Here is a 20,114-nt window from a genome sequence, read left to right as displayed (position 1 = left end):
CTTTTATATGTAGATAAGGCCTTTTTCCATTCAATCTTGTCCTCATCTGCATAAAACTTTCTCCATTTTCTTTCTGCCTGTTTGCATTTCATTTTCAGGGTTTTCAGTTTATCATTAAACCACCTGGCAGAAGGTCTACCACTTTTCTTTCGGTCTTTCAGAGGGGCGATTTGATTAACTGTTGTCGAGATTTGGTTATAAAAATACACATAGTTTTCTTCTATTGATCTGGAAATATCAAAATCCCCTTTGATGGCAAACATTGGTGAATGCGTTGCCTTTCCCCAAATCCCCTTCCAATCCCTACTCAAGAAACTCCTAGCTTCCCTAGTGACTGGAGCTCCTTTACTGGGGATAAATGTCGAAAATGTGACCAGATACTCATTAGTCCAATCCACTGGGAGCACCTTCACATGTCAGGTTACTCTTTCCTCACTAAAGATTAGGTCAAGCGTGTGCCCCCCTAAATATGTAGGCCCTGTCACCCTTTGTATTAGGACTAGGCTTTCACAGGATTGAAAGAGGTTGTTATATCCTGTATCTAAAGTTCCGGTTGGCCATAATTTAAAGTCCCCTACAATGATCAATCTAGAATGAGTAAGGGCCTTATTATTAAAGATGTCAATCAATGCCTGTAATTAAAGTGGACTGAAGTGCACTGGGCGTCTATTACAGACTATGCCGTCCAATAGATGTCCTCTGGGGCCCTTTTAAAGAGAACCCCAAGAGCTCAAACCCTTCCACTACATCAATATCCATAGGGACAAAGTGCCACCTGTCTTTAAACAGAACACCAACCCCGCCCCCTCTGCCTGTAGCTCTTGGCTTATGAAATATCTTATAGCCAGGGGGACTTGCCAGTCCTGGTTCGAGGACAGAATCAAGAAATGTCAATGTTTTGGTCATAAATAAAACATCTAGGTGATGTGCTTCAACAATTAATTGAGTCTCCATAAAATGTTTAGGGAAAAAAAAAAATCTGACATTTAGCCTCATCACTACTTGACATATTCCCCTCCTGTGCTGAGGGTCAATGATAATGGGTTCCCATGGGGCACAGGGTCAGAGCTGATTTGCATAAAGCCATTATCTAACCCAGGGTGGTGTGGATTGCATAAAACGATGGATTTAGGCCCAGATCCTTGTACTGGGGTGAATGTAAGACATTGATCTACATTCTGTCCATCAAATTGTTTTTTGTAATTTTCTCCCTGAGTGTACTGGGGTAGCTCAGACGTGGGTCCCAGAGCCTCCACACCACTGGAGTCAAGCTAGCCGTGCTGATGAGAGGTGTTACCTCGAAACCGGTCCGGTCCTCGGAAGCTTGATTCCGGTCTGGGAAAGATATGGCTGTGTAGTTCGGACTGGACTGTTCCCATGGGGCACAGGGTCAGAGCTGATTTGCATAAAGCCATTATCTAACCCAGGGTGGTGTGGAGTGCATAAAACGATGGATTTAGGCCCAGATCCTTGTACTGGGGTGAATGTAAGACATTGATCTACATTCTGTCCATCAAATTGTTTTTTGTAATTTTCTCCCTGAGTGTACTGGGGTAGCTCAGACGTGGGTCCCAGAGCCTCCACACCACTGGAGTCAAGCTAGCCGGGCTGATGAGAGGTGTTACCTCAAAACCGGTCCGGTCCTCGGATGCTTGATTCCGGTCTGGGAAAGATATGGCTGTGTAGTTCGGACTGGACTGTTCCCATGGGGCACAGGGTCAGAGCTGATTTGCATAAAGCCATTATCTAACCCAGGGTGGTGTGGAGTGCAAAAAACGATGGATTTAGGCCCAGATCCTTGTACTGGGGTGAATGTAAGACATTGATCTACTATCTGTCCATCAAATTGTTTTTTGTAATTTTCTCCCTAAGTGTACTGGGGTAGCTCAGACGTGGGTCCCAGAGCCTCCACACCACTGGAGTCAAGCTAGCCGGGCTGATGAGAGGTGTTACCTCGAAACCGGTCCGGTGCTCGGATGCTTGATTCTGGTCTGGGAAAGATATGGCTGTGTAGTTCGGACTGGTCTTTTCCCATGGGGCACAGGGTCAGAGCTGATTTGCATAAAGCCATTATCTAACCCAGGGTGGTGTGGAGTGCAAAAAACGATGGATTTAGGCCCAGATCCTTGTACTGGGGTGAATGTAAGACATTGATCTACATTCTGTCCATCAAATTGTTTTTTGTAATTTTCTCCCTGAGTGTACTGGGGTAGCTCAGACGTGGGTCCCAGAGCCTCCACACCACTGGTGTCAAGCTAGCCGGGCTGATGAGAGGTGTTACCTCGAAACCGGTCCGGTCCTCGGATGCTTGATTCTGGTCTGGGAAAGATATGGCTGTGTAGTTCGGACTGGACTGTTCCCATGGGGCACAGGGTCAGAGCTGATTTGCATAAAGCCATTATCTAACCCAGGGTGGTGTGGAGTGCAAAAAACGATGGATTTAGGCCCAGATCCTTGTACTGGGGTGAATGTAAGACATTGATCTACATTCTGTCCATCAAATTGTTTTTTGTAATTTTCTCCCTGAGTGTACTGGGGTAGCTCAGACGTGGGTCCCAGAGCCTCCACACCACTGGAGTCAAGCTAGCCGGGCTGATGAGAGGTGTTACCTCGAAACCGGTCCGGTCCTCGGATGCTTGATTCCGGTCTGGGAAAGATATGGCTGTGTAGTTCGGACTGGACTGTTCCCATGGGGCACAGGGTCAGAGCTGATTTGCATAAAGCCATTATCTAACCCAGGGTGGTGTGGAGTGCAAAAAACGATGGATTTAGGCCCAGATCCTTGTACTGGGGTGAATGTAAGACATTGATCTACATTCTGTCCATCAAATTGTTTTTTGTAATTTTCTCCCGGGGTGACAAAGTAGGCACCCTCCCCACACGCATGCTGCAGCATCAACAGGCAAGATCCCATGCTTAGGGGAGACGGCTCTGGTTTGGCGGTTTGGGAGTGGAACTAACAGGACACCTTCCTGGACTAACAAACCCTTTATGCCTCGTGGAAGAAGATCCCGCCGAGATTGCTAACTACCTCCAAAACTGTCCTTGGCTGTCTCTAGACCCTGCCTATACCCGCGACCTGGAACAGCCCTTCACAGTGGCTGAACTCAGCAGAGCGTTCAAGGAACTCTACAAGGGGAAAACCCCTGGTCCCGATGACCTCACACAGCTTTTTATGTGGCATTCCTGCCTCAACTTTTAACTCCCCTGATCGCATTATATAATTCCTTCACTCATGCCACAGGCCTTTTACTCACCATGTCCAATTCTGAAATTATTTTAATCCCTAAACAAAGTAAAGACCCTGCGATCTGCTCGTCTTACCACCCGATAACCCTCCTAAATACTGATGCCAAGCTTTACAATAAAATCCTGCCCATCTGCCTGGAGAATCTCCTCCCTGGGCTAATAGAGCCAGATCAGGTGGGCTTTACAAAAAAAAGACAGGGCCCAGACAACCTCTGCCACCTGGCTCACTTGGCCAAAAAGGCCCAGTGTCACTCATCCACGGAAATGGCTTTCGACCGGGTGAGCTGAGTCTTCGTGAGGGTAGTGCTGCAGAAAGTAGGGCTAGGCCCAGTTATGGTTAGTAAGATCATGGCCTCCTACCTGAAACCTACCTCCTCGAATTGTATCAATGGCCAGACCGCCACATCCCTGCCACTGCTCCGGGGCACTCTGCAGGGCTGTCTACTGTCCCCCTTACTCTTTGCCCTGGTGGAGGAACCCCTCACTGCAGTGCTCAGCGGACATCAGAGGTATCCCTTTCGCTGGCCAGCAGCACAAGGTCCTACTATACGCTGATGACCTCCTCGGGTGTTGACAGAATCGGACACCTCCCTTGCGGCGGTTGTTCACATCTTCAGGTTGCAGGCTGACCTCACCTCCTTCATTTGGAGGGGTAAACATCCCTGCATATCTGCAGCACTCTTAATACTCCCCCATAGCTGTGGAGGCCTGGCATGTCCCAACTTCCATGACTACTACTTGATGACATACTTATGTTATATCTCTGAGTGTGTGGGGAGGAAAAGTAAGAAACACTGGGTTCCCATGCTTATGGCGGTCACCTGTAGGCTACAATGGGACCTCGCATGATTGTCCAGACACTCCCTGCTGCACAGCGCTTACACCGCTACCCCGATGTGCACGGTGATGGAGAACTGGGATAGATTACCTATACATCCTAGACTGACTACGTTCCCCTCGCTGAATACCCCAACTGCACGTAACCCTGACTTCTCCCCACGCTCCCCTGGGAGCCCTTCCTAGAGTGGACATCAGGTGAAGGCAGGTTTCTGCAGGATCTTTTCCAAGGCCCGATAATCAATTCTTTCAACCAAAAAAAAACGGGAATTCCACCTGCCCGAATCTGCTCGTCACCAATATTTTCTCCTCCATCACTGGATTCTTCAACCCCCAATGCGGAGGTAGACACTAGCTCACTCACCCTCTTCAAACAACATGTTTGTATTTTCATGGGTTCCTGGGGACTGATATCCAAGACACATGCAGTCCTGCAACAAACACACCTTCTTCCCCACCACCCCTGTCAATGGACATGGCACCCAGACACTTCAACCACCATCACTCAGAGGCAATGGGAACCGCTCTGGCAGGAAATACCGCATATGCACAGAAGCATAGGCTGCCAATGCTTAGCATAATATCGCTCCATAAGCAATGCCCCCCCTTCTATTATCTTACAGGGCTACAGGCCTTGAGGGACCAGTGGGGACCTCCAACTCCCCCTCTCCCTCCTCCCCCTCCAGTCCCCTCCTTCCCGTCGCTTAGACCTAACACAGCGTCCCCATAGGTCAAACTACGCCTTTTCGTGGCTTCTGCTAAGTGTTTTAGTTCTCTAAAAAGGCATGGCAGCGTTTTGTATTTGTACTGTTGCTGTACTGTATCTGCTTATTTGATGCCTCCTATCCTTGCAATGGCACCTGTACTGTGTTGTTGTTACCCCTTAAAGTAAAATGAAATAAACAGAACTTGAGTAAAAAAAAGGTATGAATTGATTTAATTTATCATGCACTAGGTTCAACATTAATATCCCCACCGACATGCTAATTGAAACATATAGAAATCTAACGGTTTATTGGGACACTCAGTAAGACTCATCAAGATGCAAATTAGCCTCAGAGACATTGTTCTCTCAGGCCCCAGACTAACATCCCAGTGGGTGGTTGTTGGACCTGCAGGGTCATTCTCAAACTTTTTGCCTTCACCTCCTAATTTTCTGAATTTATTTTTGCTGGCCTTAGGACTCTGTCCACATTATCACTGCTAACCAGTGCTAAAGTGCTTGTACCCACTCCCTAAAACAGGGTAAAAGTTGGTTTACACCTGATTTAATTGACTTATATGTTCTTAGTAAAGTGGTATACCATATACCCTGAGCCTACAAATTACACTCTACTAGAGGGCCTGCTGCACGTATTGCCACTCAGTTACATAGCCCCCTTAAAACATGTCCCAGATCTGACATTGCAACCTGAATAAAGTTTTAAACTAAGCAAGCACAAGGAGATGATGGACGGAGCGATTAAACTTTTCTGACACTCATCCCAGTCACAGTTCTGGGTTGAATCCATCATCGTTCTTTAGTTCAATTCGCCACCCCAGTTCAGAAAAAACTATATGCAAATCAGTCTTGACCCTGTGCCTCATGGGAACAGTCCAACCCGAACTGCCAAGCCATATCTTCGGTGGACCGGAAACAAGCATCCTGGGACCGGTTTTGGGGTAACACCCCTCATCAGCCAGGCTAGCTTGAATCCAGTGCCAACGTGAGCAAGGGACCCACGTCTCGGCATACCCTGCCAACTTAGGGCGAACAAAGAAAACAGAAAGAGATGATGGACAGAGCGCTGAAACTTTTCAGACTCTTACATTCATTCTCAGATCTGGGTTGAATCCATCATCGTTCTTTAGCTCACTTTGCCACCCAAGTTCAGACAAAGCTATATGCAAATCAGTCTTGACTCTGCCTCTGTGCGCCACCGTAACATCACTTTTTGTGTCATTACGGTGCCGCACAGGTCTTAGTCATAGCTATAAGACCATGTGAAGCCACCCTGTGTGGCTTTTCATGGCCTTGTAGTTATGGAGAGAGGCAACGCAGCACAAGTCGTTGCATCAGGGAGGCCTGAAACGGGTATTGCAGTGGGTGTTCCCACGCAACGCCCATAGGTTTAGACATTCACAGATTTACAACATGGCATAAATCTGGGTATGCATTAAAACTTTGTGCCGCCCCAGGGGTGGTATAACGAGCAGAAATAACATATGGGGGCAGATTTATGTTAACTGGCGCATCCCCAGGGATGAGCCAGTTAACATGTGCCACAGTGCGCCACAGCTCCGCCAGCCATGGTGCGCCGCATTTATAATGCGGCGCACCATGGTGCAAAAACGGCACAGATGCGTGACGCATCTGTGCCGGAAATGTGGCGCATTGCTGGAGTTGCGTCGCAAGCGCGACGCAGCTCCAGCAAGGCTCGGGGGTGCCCCATTTTAACAATGCTGCATCAAGACCTACGCCTGCTTCAAGCAGGCGCAGGCTTTTGACGCAGCATTGGCTTAAAAGTGACTGAGTGAAATCTCATAGATTTCACTCAGCCACTTTTGCGAGGCGCACCTGCCCCGGAACGCCCACCCTGCGCCGGAACGCCCACAAGCGGCGCAGGGCTTTACAACGTGACCCATCTGCCTAGATGCGTCACGTTGTAAATCGTTCGTAGGGATGCGCCACGTTTACGCCGCCTTGCGTGACGCAACAGCGGCGTGCACGTGGCGCAAGGGCCTCATAAATCTGCCCCTATGTCTCTTAAGTTTTTGCCTCTTTCCACGTATGCTGCTTTCTGCAGCACACGCAGAAAGAGGAAAACACCTCCAATTATTGTTTTTGTGCAGGGAAGTGTCCATTTCTGCACAAAAATAATCATGCCAACAACACAGACACGCTTGCACCATCGTGCAAGGTTGCCTGCATTTGCGCATGGTTGCTAATTGTGCACCAACGCTGGATAAAAGGACAGGAATACACCGAATCTTGTACATGCAGTGCATTCATGCCCTTTCGAATTAGCGTAGGGCAGCGCAGCAAAAGAATTTGCAGAGCTGCCCCACGCCAATTCCTTGTAAATAGGCCCCTAAATATGAAGCACTCAGGAGTTAGAGCCCAGGAATAATTGCCACATCTACCCACATTTGAATCTTGTCTATTTGAAAAATTCCCTACAACATTCTGTACAACTTAGGCTACACTAACATGTCCATTACTCTCTTGCCATCACAACAGCTTGAAGGATCTGTTTACTCAGAGACCATCCCCATATGTTCAGTACATGACTTGAGAGAGTAGAAAACCATCAATGTCGTCTGGAATGATGAAGAATGACAGCCAACGAGTCCCTCGCGCATCGATTCCAGTCCCAGACTGCAGAGCTTTGCGTGTCCCTCCCAGCAGAGCAGGATGCTACATAACGCAAGCTGTTTGTGCAGCAGTGGTTTCGGTGACCCCCGTGCGACCTTTAGACACTGACGTACATGAGATAATTCAATGCCTCAGCTGATAAATTATTTGCACCCTGCGTTTTTTGCATGCTTTTCAGGAACAGGGACTTGTTGATTCACAAAGACGATTGATGATTGTTATATGGCTAAAAACGTGAACGCACATGGCAGAGTCAACAGCCTCTTTTATCGTCATAGGATGCCAATTTAAAATGTTCTTTTAAATGACATTACTTGGGATACAATACTTATGAAAGTCAATACCTATTTTAACAAGACCTGCATGGGAAACTGCGTGGTATCTTTTCTTTCATAGATTGAGGTTTTAGTTCTTGATTTTGCTACAAAGTTTATTTTGGTTTGAAAAAAGAAAAACACTTACAGTTTTTTTTAAATATAGGATATCAAGGCAAATAAATTAAAAGCAATTAATTACACATTTAAATCTTTCTCAATTTCACGAATGTTTTGCCGGACTGTTTTCCCAGTTCATTGATCATGTCTTGCTGCACCACGCTCGTGTGCTAAGTTTATTTCCAATTGCCTCTTAGGTCGAATCTCATCAACTTACCAAGGTGAAATATGGTGTCAACAAAATTACAAAAATACTTTTTTCCTCGAATGGATAAGGAAGTTCGACCAGGTACTTCAATGTAGTACTAAGTAAATTAAGGTCGATGTAACCTTGCCAGCAGAGCTTTACTCTGTATGAGTTAGATCCACTTGCTAAGCCACACTGTTTAATACAATTCTATATTCTTAAAAAAGTGGGATTACCCTCTCAAACCAGTATTACTCAGATTAAGTTCACACCGCATTCTGTTTTTTTTTACTCTCGAAGCTTCCTTCAAAGTTTCACATTTCAGTGTTTAACAAAAAAGAGCAAGGTCATTGGAGTGCTTTCTGTGTCACCAATTAATCCATCAACATGTATTGAACTTTAGTAAGCTCTGATACTCCATTTGTCCATCTCCACATTTAAAATTACCACAATTCCTCCAAGAGCTCCCCACTTACCTGGTATTCCTACACCCATATCCCTATACACCCTTAAAAGATGTATACATCTTTCTGCATTGTCAAGGCGATGGAGACCTGGTAAATTAAAGTAAAGCCACATACCTCTTACCAACAAAGAGCACTTTGTATGGAAAGACTGGATGAGGCAAAAGTTGGAGCTCAAGGGTACATACGCACATCCACTCATGCCAACAACATCCAACATGTAAAGGGTATATAAACATCACGGGCACTAGGAGCACACACCATGGGGCAATGAATGGAAAGAAGCATGCATGAGGTAAGCACCTTGATGCTATACTGCCACTGTCAGCCGATGAGGAGGACATGTCCATGCTGTACATTTTACGAAGCTTAGGCCGGGCACGCTCACTGGTTTTGGGTATTGTATCTGGTCCGTCTAAGTCATCAAGGGTGGATTGCCTTGAGAACAGCATGGTGGCTTCAGTGTAGCAACTAGCAGTCACAAAGACACAGAGTTAAACACAAAACAGACATGGTACATTACGCATGGATCAGCACGGCATGCAGGGTATAAAACACAAGTTATTGGCTCTAGTGTCAAAGTGGGCACCCACTTTGAGCCAATACACAAATCTGAACTTTACTACATCATTGGTACAATGAACTGAAACACCTGAACTGAATGCATACTCAAATTAATTAGTGGAGGGCAGAGATATTGGGAAGTATAGTCATTCAGAAATTGTACAACCTCTAGGTTTCAAGCAACGTAGTGCAAGTTTTAATTCAAAGGAATGCTTCCACTGATTTTCTGTGCTATCTTTACATTCTTAATTTAATTACATCCCACAGATTCTGTAGTTTTGTTTAATTACAGGAATGTTCTTGCATGCTTCACTATCTTCTCACACCAGGTGGTAGAAGAACATAGTGAAGCCCTATCTCTGCAAGAATACAGTGCAGAAGGATCTTACTCTGTAATAAAGGTGAGATACCACTGCCCCAGACATTAACTTGATGCATTCTTCAGCAAGCAGCACTTTCAATGACTAAAGGGATGCTCTGTTTTGTTTTGTGAATGACTTTAGTAAAATGTTAATGAGCTTACAAAATGAAGACACCCTCAATGCAATGTTGGTATTTTATTGACATGTGTCTCCAAAACCTGTACACTTATTAAAACAGGACATTAACGAATGTATTACACATTGCACATTTACTGCACCACCTGTGAGAAAATTCAGGGCAACCATGGATGGCCAGCTATTTTTCATGTGCTGGTCTGGTCAATATTAGTTGCTAGCAATTGTAAATAAATAGATAATATCCCTGCCCTGACCATAATTGCACAGGTGGTCTTGTTTCTCAAGCCATGCACATCAAAACATTTGAAATCTTAATGAATGACACACAATTGTATTCATCCAAAATAAAAAGCTTTGGTGGCTTTTACCCTAAAAATTCAAATTGTAAACCACCTTATTCTATTGCTTACATGACTTCTTAGATACTTGCTTATTAGAATTATTTAGGGTAATTTCTTTCACCAGCTTCTTAATTACAGGCTTTCATTTTTGGAAATAAATACAAGTTTTGGCTCATTCATTACTGATGAGTGTTCAACTACACAAGGTGAGCTTTTATCATTTCCTTTTGTTTGGAACCCTAACGACGCTCATACAAATGTCATCCGTGGTATTGCATGTGGACGCCAGTGCAAAGTGTGCTGTCATTACAAAGGCATGCACATGTTGCATTGACAGTGATGAGGCAGACTATTCCCACTTGATGGATCAAGGCTCACAGCAACGCTTAGTATAGGTGATACAGGGCCATAAGGGGCAACTCTTTTTGAATACCGCCCGCATTGAAAGATAGCAGACCAGTAAATGGTCATGACGTTGCAGTTGGTGCTATAACGTAAAGGCAATGCTTCTTCATTGTTGCATGCAATGTCATCGTTTTGTCTCAGTCTGTAATCTTTTATTGCGCAGACGCTAGTTTTTAATCCCTTACGTCATCATCAAACACACCAAACGTAAAGGTCAACCTGTCCAGCATAGTGATGGGCTGCATCTCTTTCATCTATGGCCGGGATGCCTGTCACCCCCTCCCAACACAATCCCCAAGGATGGGAAGACGGACACAGTTCTTGAACTTTTGGAAGACGGGAGGGAGTTACCCTCCCGGCCGTATTTATTAAAATATGAAACAAAATTAAAACATTAAAATAACAGTTTCATATCATGTACAATTTTTCATTTATGACATTACGATGCAGACACGCTTATTGGCTAACCTTAACAAATCTCTAATACAAAGGTTCTCCTAGCCGAGTCTAGACATCTTGCAAATGCATACTTTCTAAATAAAAATTGTACATCCTAACATTACGGGCCAACGGCAAGGTCGTAACCGGTGTCAGATCCCTAATACCAGAACTCCCCCCTTACTTGTGAGGGGCGGGCGCACAGAGGACTGTACCTCTGTGCCAACTTCCAATTTCCCTTGTCTTAGCGGGGGCCCCTTATTTAACTCGACGCCATCTTAATGGTCGTCCGAGGACTCGTGTGAGGTGTCTAGAAGGTAGCGTAGACCCCCCTCCCACCCCACACTGCTTACCACATCCGCCGTCGCGGATGTCCTGGCCCCGGGAAATTCGTAGGAGGGGCATGTAGCCGCCTCCTCCCCTGGGAGGGGCCTATGACCGCCTTCCCTTTAGGCGACCCCATACTTAGTGGGTGCCGCCTCCCCGTGTGAGGGGCCAATGGCCGCCTCCCCCCGGGCGCTCCCATCCATAATGGGTGGCGCCCCCCCTCTAGGGATCTTGAAATTACTGCTCACCGATCATGACCTTACCGCCCGACCAAAAAATAAATACGACGTTTAGCTACCTATTGAAGAAAGAAAATAAACTTTACATTGCAACACTTACTAAACATTCAACACATCTTCCATTAGACTGTAAACTCTGTTCAACTGAGAAAAACGTTATGAGGCAAATAATTTTATTGCAGTACCAACATTGACATTTTTATTAACCACTAAACCGGGAGAAAAAAGATACTTATCAAAACAAATCAACTTTATTGCAGTACTGATCATTGCCATAAGGGGTTGGCGGGTGGGTCAAAAATGGCTCCTTGTTCCGTCGAGGGCTCACGTGCAACGAGGGGGTGCAGCTTCCAAGCACAGGAACAAGAGGATGCTTCTTTGGATTGTTGCTCCTTTTATTCTTCTTCGGGAGGGCGTGTACCCTCCTCCGATCTGCCTACAGGGCGTGGCCAACGGTGTAGGTGTCTAGGACAACCCCTCTTGGGCGGGAAAAAGGCGCGCCCCGGCTACGCCGCTTCGGGCATACCAGCCGAGACACGCCTCCCGCCCAAAATGGTTTCCCGGGGGGATCCGGGCCCCCTACCATACGTTCGGGGGGACCGAGTGGCGCCCCTTTCCGAGGACTCGTGTGAGGTGTCTAGAAGGTAGCGTAGACCCCCCTCCCACCCCACACTGCTTACCACATCCGCCGTCGCGGATGTCCTGGCCCCGGGAAATTCGTAGGAGGGGCATGTAGCCGCCTCCTCCCCTGGGAGGGGCCTATGACCGCCTTCCCTTAAGGCGACCCCATACTTAGTGGGTGCCGCCTCCCCGTGTGAGGGGCCAATGGCCGCCTCCCCCCGGGCGCTCCCATCCATAATGGGATCTTGAAATTACTGCTCACCGATCATGACCTTACCGCCACAGGCCGGATAGTTGACCGGCTATCCGGACCCCCCCACCAACTCCTACTAAAGGTCATGATTTTACAAACCCCTTAACCATGCTATGAAGTCTCCTATGAGTAAGACATTCCCCTCCCGGGACAAATGGACCCCATCTTCGAGAAACATGTGGTCCCCCCGAATACATCCATGTGGAATACAATGCAACTGTCCTGAGCGAAACAACCTACTAAGTTTGATATTGACTTTCTTTACTGAATGATTCAAAGCTGTTACAGAGAGGGCCCCCCGCCACACCTTCCTGGGAATCATGTGTGACCATGCTATCGTGCCCCCCGGAATCCTTCTCGCCAACCAACTAACAGTGGATAGAACTCGCTCGAGTAGTACTCGCCGACCGAGTGTCACCAAATCAATGCCTCCCAGGTGTACTTTGATTACAGACGGCGGTGACCTTGTCCGCCCTAACAGTCCCTCAATAAAACATTGAAATTGGTCAATACAGAGCCCGCCCCTTCCGTGGAAGGTCACCCTGTACCCGTATTCCCCAGCCACGTGAATCATGTCACCTGCTTTGAATACGTCCCCGGCACGCCTCACGTATGAGTGGCCAACGACCCACACCACTCTTTCCTCAGCCGGTGATCTTTGACCGCTGGTCCCCAGGTGTCGGGTCGACTGCACAGTCCGCCCCGCATAGCATGCTCGCGAAACTGTAAACCAAACAGAAAACAAGAAGCGTGAGTGCATGACATTGGCTTCACAACATGTGCAACCGCACATACCTTTTATAACAGTTCGAGGACCAACGTCCCAATTGTTTCACTTTTTCAACACTCAGACCCCTGGCCGTAGCCTCTGTAGCAGCCCCTATCCGAAAGGAATGGGTCCCAAAATCGCTCGGGTCCAAGCCCGCTGCCGCGATTGCCTTTGTTAGCACCCGCTGAAACTGAAACCTAGTCAGTGGGGTGGCGTCGGTGTGTCTCAGCAAGCTTCCCCCCCATGTTACCGCCCTTTGCGCTAAATATTCCTCAACGCATTTCACCGGGCACATGGGGGACCCTCGCATGCGCTGGACAACAATACTGTCCCCGATAGCACCCTGATCGGTCTTGGACCTGGCTATTGTGACTACCATTGAATCACCCTTGATCAGAATGTGTTCTCGACACAGACCTCCCCCCGTATCCTGCTTATTTTTTGCCACCAGCTCGCTCACCCGCATAGCCCCATGGAATGCTAATGCGAAAGCGGCCCGGAACAGCACTGCCTCTGACTGGGATGAACATGTCGCAGGGAGTACGGACATCAACAGGGACAACCTTTCTAGCCCAATCGGGTGCCTCTCGTCTACTCTATGACCCTCGAGGCGTTGCCACCCTCGCAGTGCCTTCTTTACCAGAAAGGACGATGTGGGGTCCTTGATGCCATGCGCCTGTGCCATGAATGCAATGGCGGCCCGGTGCCTATTGGCCGTTGCCGCTGATCGGCCGGCCTTGTGGAGTGCTACTAGAAACTTCAGGACATACTCCTCCTGCCCCCAATTATCCCCTCCTGCTGGACCCAAAAATGCCCAATAGGAACGAAACGCTCCTTCGTATGCCTTCCTTGTCCTGGGGGCTAGGCTTGCTCCCACGAGGTCCTGTAATCCGGGGCACCGAGTAACCAGAGAGCTTCGGGAAATGGTGCCGCCACCAGGTCCGCGGAAGGTAGATAACCCCTGAAGGCCTGCATGTGGGAACGAGAGAGCGCATCAGCCGCCTGGTTCAGTACACCCGGCACGTGTCTTGCCCTAAACTGAACGTTCAGTCTCATACACAGTAGTACAATTTCCTTCAGTAATCTCAATATCCACTTGCAGCGTGCTGCCTGATTATTTATACATTCGACTACGGTCATGTTGTCGGACCAAAACACCACTGTGCGATCACGAAACTCATCTGGCCATGCCTTCAGGGCCACAAAAATGGGGAACAGCTCAAGAAACCCAATGTTACCTGTGAGTCCACTGGTGTGCCACCATGTCGGCCATGTTTGTGCCGACCATCGATTACCAAAGATGGCGCCAAATACCACACTCCCCGCCGAGTCGGTCCACAAACCCAGCTCCTCCGAGGAAGCTGGTGGCTTGCTCCACACGACTCGACCGTTGAAATCTGCCAGAAATGCCAACCATATGCGCATATGCTAGCGAACCTCTGCAGACAGTCTTGTGCGGTGGTGCCCTTCCTTGAGACCGACCATGGCTTGTGCAATAGAGCGGGAAAAGGGGCGAGCCATTGGTATCACTCTAAGGGCAAAGTTAAGCTGTCCCACTGCTTGCTGTAACTGATGGAGAGTTACTTTCTCTTTGCTAATGCACAGTTCTAGAGAGGCCCTGAATTTCACCACTTTTTCCTTGGGCAAACGGAAGCATCCCTTCACAGAATCGAGCTCAATTCCAAGAAACTCGAGTGAAGTCGATGGCCTCACCGTCTTCCCTGGTGCCAATGGCACACCAAACTGCTTCATGAGAGTGCAAAATTCCCGTAAGGCCTGTGCACATTCCGTGTCACCGGCTGGCCCCAAGAACAAAAAATCATCTAGGTAGTGCATAACCTGGGTATAGGCCTTAGCCCTGGTGAATGCCCATTGCAAGAAACAACTGAATTTCTCAAAATAAGCACAAGAGATGGAGCAACCCATTGGCATACATCTATCCATGTAATAGCGTCCCTGAAAAGCAAAACCTAACAGACGCTGATCCTGTGGGTGTACCGGGAGCAACCGGAACGCTGACTCAATATCCGATTTAGCCATCAGCGCTCCGGGCCCCAGGCGATTCAACATGGCGACGGCCTCATCGAAGGATGCGTACCGCACCGAACAGATTCCTGGATCAATCGCATCGTTTACCGAAAGACCCCTAGGAGCCGACAAGTTATGAATTAACCTAAACTCACCTGGGTCCTTCTTGGGGACTACACCCAATGGTGAACAAACAAAATTAGTGACTGGCGGGTGCCTATATGGGCCAGCAACCCGGCCACGGGCAACCTCTTTTGCAATCTTACTCTCCACCACCGCCGTATGCTGCTGAACCGACAGTTGGTTTTTACACCGTGATTCCCCCCGAAAATCCCCCGCCGGGATGTGGAAACCATACGAGAAGCCGTCTCGCAACACCCCAGCGGAGACATGATCAGGGTATTCATTTAGCCAGGGGATCATTGCCATGATATCTACGGGGGTAGGTAGCGGTGCCCCATGGTCGACATTAGACCTGTTTGGCCCCTCCTCTACCCCCTGTATCACCATTCTTGGCTCTGCACGAACTCTCAGGGTGTGAAGAGTGTCCGCACCCTGCACACTCATGCCTGAACTTACATGTCCCTTGTGGCCTCGTGCACTTTCCTCTGTTAAAGTTCCAACAGACCCCTTTTTTACCCCCGTTCCCACCACTCCTTGGTTGGTGGTCACCAGTGGCGCCTGCTCGAAAGGGCGCCGCCGAATGATGGCGGGAGGGCGCCGACCCATTCCCGCCAAGCGAAGACGACTTCGTCGCGCCCGGCAGGAGCTGCTTCTGCCAAGAGATGGAGTCGAAACAATCCCACGTCAGAGATGAGTCGTGCTCCTTGGCCTTACGAAACTTACTATCATAACCCAACCATTCATTGCCTTCATATGTTTCATAGAAATCCATTATACGTGTCTGATAGCAGGCCAATTCGGTCAACACCTCGGGCTTACGTTCCCCCATGATCGCAGTGAACATTGCAAATGCCCTGGCCCAATTTGAGATCGTCTCATCCACCCTGAATTCCGCCATTTTTGCACGCCACACGCTCGGGTGCAACAAATCCTTCTGACTTTTAACATGCTCCACCTCGTGGTGGTCAGTCGAGAGAGAAAACATATTCACATATTTATCAGCCCAAATCAATTCTTTCGTGGCCAGCGGGATATGTTGGACCACCCTTTCCCTTCTTGAGGGTAACGCTCCCTCCCTCGCCATTGGCAATGGCTGCTTACCCGAATCCGTAGCTGGTCCTGCTGTTGTTTCAACGCCAGACGCCGGCCGTTCTGAGGGAACCTGTGGGGAGACAAGAGGGAGATTCGCCTTCGCAGCATCTCTCGATTGCCGCAACTGCTTCATTAGTACCCTGGCCTCTTCGGCCGTGTCTCCTGATGTCGTAGTACCCTCAGTACTTTTTCCGAGCCATGCGGCCAACTGGGCGGCCAACTCCGGAGGCATATCCTCCTTGTTAGTGGGTGAAACTACAACCGGAATCGGTTGGCCTGCGTCCGGGATCGGAACCGGGGCCTCCACTGGACTAACCGGGCTCGCCGGGAGTGACTCGGGAACTGGGGCCTCCCCCCCTGCTGCCCTATTCCTGGCCCTTTTACCTCTCCCAGCGGGGACTACTCCCGGCAATGCTGGCCCGATTACTTTCTTCGGTCTGCCCGTATTGTTCATAGCCGCCATCTGTTTTTTCATGCTCGCCATATCCTTCATTAGCATGCGAAGCATCTGCTCAGTCCCTGCCTTCTTTCCGGCCTTCTTGCCAGGCATCGTTATCGGATATTCGATCCTTGATGCTCACGAGGTCCTGGATCCGAGGGTACGGAGTTGCTGAAAGAGAAACACAAAAATTACAAGTTCTCAAAAATGGCTCCTTGTTCCGTCGAGGGCTCACGTGCAACGAGGGGGTGCAGCTTCCAAGCACAGGAACAAGAGGATGCTTCTTTGGATTGTTGCTCCTTTTATTCTTCTTCGGGAGGGCGTGTACCCTCCTCCGGTCTGCCTACAGGGCGTGGCCAACGGTGTAGGTGTCTAGGACCCCCCCTCTTGGGCGGGAAAAAGGCGCGCCCCGGCTACGCCGCTTCGGGCATACCAGCCAAGACACGCCTCCCGCCCAAAATGGTTTCCCGGGGGGATCCGGGCCCCCTACCATATGTTCGGGGGGACCGAGTGGTCGCCCCTTTCCATTCTCATCTTGTTTTGAAGCCTGCCAGCCATATTAACACTGCCAGCAATGTGAGGATTTTATGATGTAGATCCCTTGAGTATATATATGTAAATTCCAGAGACCCGCATCACTGTATATAGATTTGGGGGATTTATTGCATAAAAGCAGTGATTAGAAAACCGTATTTCAAAGTGGCATGACATCATTCCTGTGAATTACAGATTTCAACCAATCAAAGGTCTTGACTCTGTATGATTTTCTTTCCTTAACCTAATTAGTTTGTAAACATCAAAAATCATTTAGATAATGGTAGCTTCAAACCACTCCACAGAAATTTAGCATTGACCTTTGTTTCATTAGCCCTAAATTCATGAAAGCTAAGGTAATTCTGACCATACTAATGGCAATCCGGATCCATTGTTATATGAATCTTGCAAGCAGAAGCTTCAAACGTCTATGAAGCCAACCCTGTTTTTATACAAAGCAATGTATAGTTTTTTTGTACAACCTTACCTTCGTAACTACACAAATAAATGTGTTTCTTTCTCTTTTACTAGAGACAGCTAAAGAGTGCAGGGCACTATTTCACTTACTATTTAAAAACAAAATAATCTGTATTTGAAAATAAAAGTACCTTTTCATACTACCCTTTATGCCCCTCCTTTTTCCACTCTCAACATAACTTCATTTTGTCGCTGTCAAATTACTTATCATTGGTAGTTATGGTTCACTTCTAAAATCAGTAACTTCTTGGCTTTGTGGAAAAAACTACTTTTTTAGTAAAAGAGTCAGTTCAAAAGATGCTACATTATATACTAAAACCAAAATAAAAACTTCTTAAATTCACTAGAGCTTCACGACTATAACCTCCAGGCACATCTCACACGTTATGTCACAGATGACATCAATAAACCATGAACCCACAACCAATTGCTGTCTTCTGCATTTGTTTATCAATAGCGGAAAACAACTGTTTTCTAAATTTACTCTCAGTGAGGGCATCTGTGTATTGAAAGTTGTATTGCTGCTTTAAAAGTACAATCAATCTGTACAGGGTGATGTATGACTAGTGAGCAGAATTGCAGCAGCCTTTTGTCTATATGAAGGGATTGCCTCAGAAATGACATAAGTGATCACATCAATGATAACATTATTTCTCGATACACAATAAACATCGATAAAATCTTAAACTGTTGCTCTTTTCCACATCTGTTTGCTGATAGTAGAAATACTGCTTTGTTTCGATGCGCACCCAATGAAGGAACATCTATTTGCTGAAAGTGGTTTTACAGCATCTCAAGTATACTTAATGCGTATAAAGGTATATATTATTGGCGACTTGAAATGCAGCATCCTTTATTTTCGATGTGCACAGATACAATCAGAATGATACTGTAATGATATTACTGGAAAACATTGCAAATGACTTCACCAAGCACATTATAAAGCTATAAACTGCTCTTTTCCCCATCTACTTGCCTGCAGTCGTAACACACTCTATTTACTATATGTATTCATGAGAACACATCTGTATTTTTAAAGTTGTAGTGTAGCCCTCTAACTACATGCATTGTGTATTAGGAATCATATGACTAATTGCGAACTATAGTAAGCATCCATTCTTCTCTCTGAAATTATTAGAGAGCCATAACTATCCTTAACTAAAGCATTGTCAGTTAATTTTATACACTTTTGTTATTATTACATATTTCATTAAGCATCTGTTGCTTGCTTTTAACCCTGCATTACTTCTCACTAGACATATCTCAAAGCCATAGCCAGTGAGCTAGTGAGTAAAGGTGTTGCACCATGCCCTGTGCACACCTCCCCTAAGCGTTATAACCATAACTACAGAACTGCATTTTATAGTCGCCAAATGAACAAAGATAGGGCATTTTATGGTTGAGACATCAATTTTAAAAAAAACGGAAATTGGCTTGATATCATTATCGCTAACATCTTCACAGCAATGCACCCCAAGTCCACCCTTGGTTCCAGTGGTGATTTGATTTATAATTTATAAAGCCCCTGATTCACTCCCCAAGGGGTATCTCGGCGCTAGTGAACTGCTTATGTCAGCCAGAGAAAAAGGAACAGATTAAAACAATGTAGTCTTCAGAAGCCTACGAAACTGCAGGTGATCAGAGCACTCCTGCAAGTGGAAAGGTAATTGGTTCCAGAAGGTAGGGGCAGAGTGGAAGAAGGCTTTACCACTAAGCATGGGCGGAAAATCCGTTCCGCTCGCGGATTTTGCGGATTTTCGGTAAATTCGCAATCCGCGAGATTCGCGAATTTCCCGCAAAATCCGCAAATCCGCGAGCAGCGGATTTTATGGCTTGCTCGCACTGTTCGCGTGAGTTCGCGGCTTCCCAGTTCAACTTCGCGCCCCGCGAATAAGCGCTATATTGCAGAAATACGATCTTAGCAAAACTGAAACTACTTACCAGGTTCAAAAGTTCAAGCTCATCATTAGTAGCCATTTCCTGTAGTGCTTCCTGAGGGGCCCCTCCAGAGTTCAGTTGCCTACTTGCAACTATTATCTGACCCTGCTCTGACCCTCAGAATAGTTACACAAAGGTCCTGAATTACAGCTAAGGCAGACAAGCAGGAGCCAGGCTGGAAGTTCAAATCCAGTGACACATTAATCAGCCCCTAATTCATTATTGTCAGTTGGGGCAGGGCAGGTGTTGTAACTAATTTTGCAACAATGAAAGCACTTAGCAAGTGCAAAAGATCACTAATCAGGAAGCACTAAGGAAGCAGGTGCCAGCTAAAAAAATATTCTGTGACACATTAATCAGCCCCAAATTAATTCAGGTCACTTGAGGCAGGGAAGGTGTGATTTGCTTTGCCACAATATTGTACACTGGACAACCAGAGGGTGCTGTGATGAAACAGAGGGTGGCATGGGTGGGCCAGAGGGTGGCATGAGTAGTCAGAG

At 47.3% G+C, this 20,114-nt stretch overlaps 1 protein-coding gene across 1 annotated transcript in view; it reads right to left on the bottom strand.

The window, feature by feature from the left end:
* PIEZO2 (piezo type mechanosensitive ion channel component 2) overlaps nucleotides 1-20,114 on the bottom strand; it is a 1,150,823-nt gene that overhangs the window by 167,187 nt on the left and 963,522 nt on the right. The window contains exon 38 of the mRNA XM_086964934.1: nucleotides 8,830-8,997. Within this exon, the coding sequence (XP_086821060.1) occupies nucleotides 8,830-8,997 (168 nt within the window). The remainder of the gene's footprint in view (nucleotides 1-8,829; nucleotides 8,998-20,114) is intronic.

This window comes from Lissotriton vulgaris, chromosome 4_1, assembly GCF_964263255.1.
Source record: "Lissotriton vulgaris chromosome 4_1, aLisVul1.2, whole genome shotgun sequence".
NCBI classification, from domain to species: domain Eukaryota; kingdom Metazoa; phylum Chordata; class Amphibia; order Caudata; family Salamandridae; genus Lissotriton; species Lissotriton vulgaris.
The sequence above is the reverse complement of the archived record's forward strand: the minus strand, read 5'-3'. Positions and strand labels throughout refer to the sequence as shown.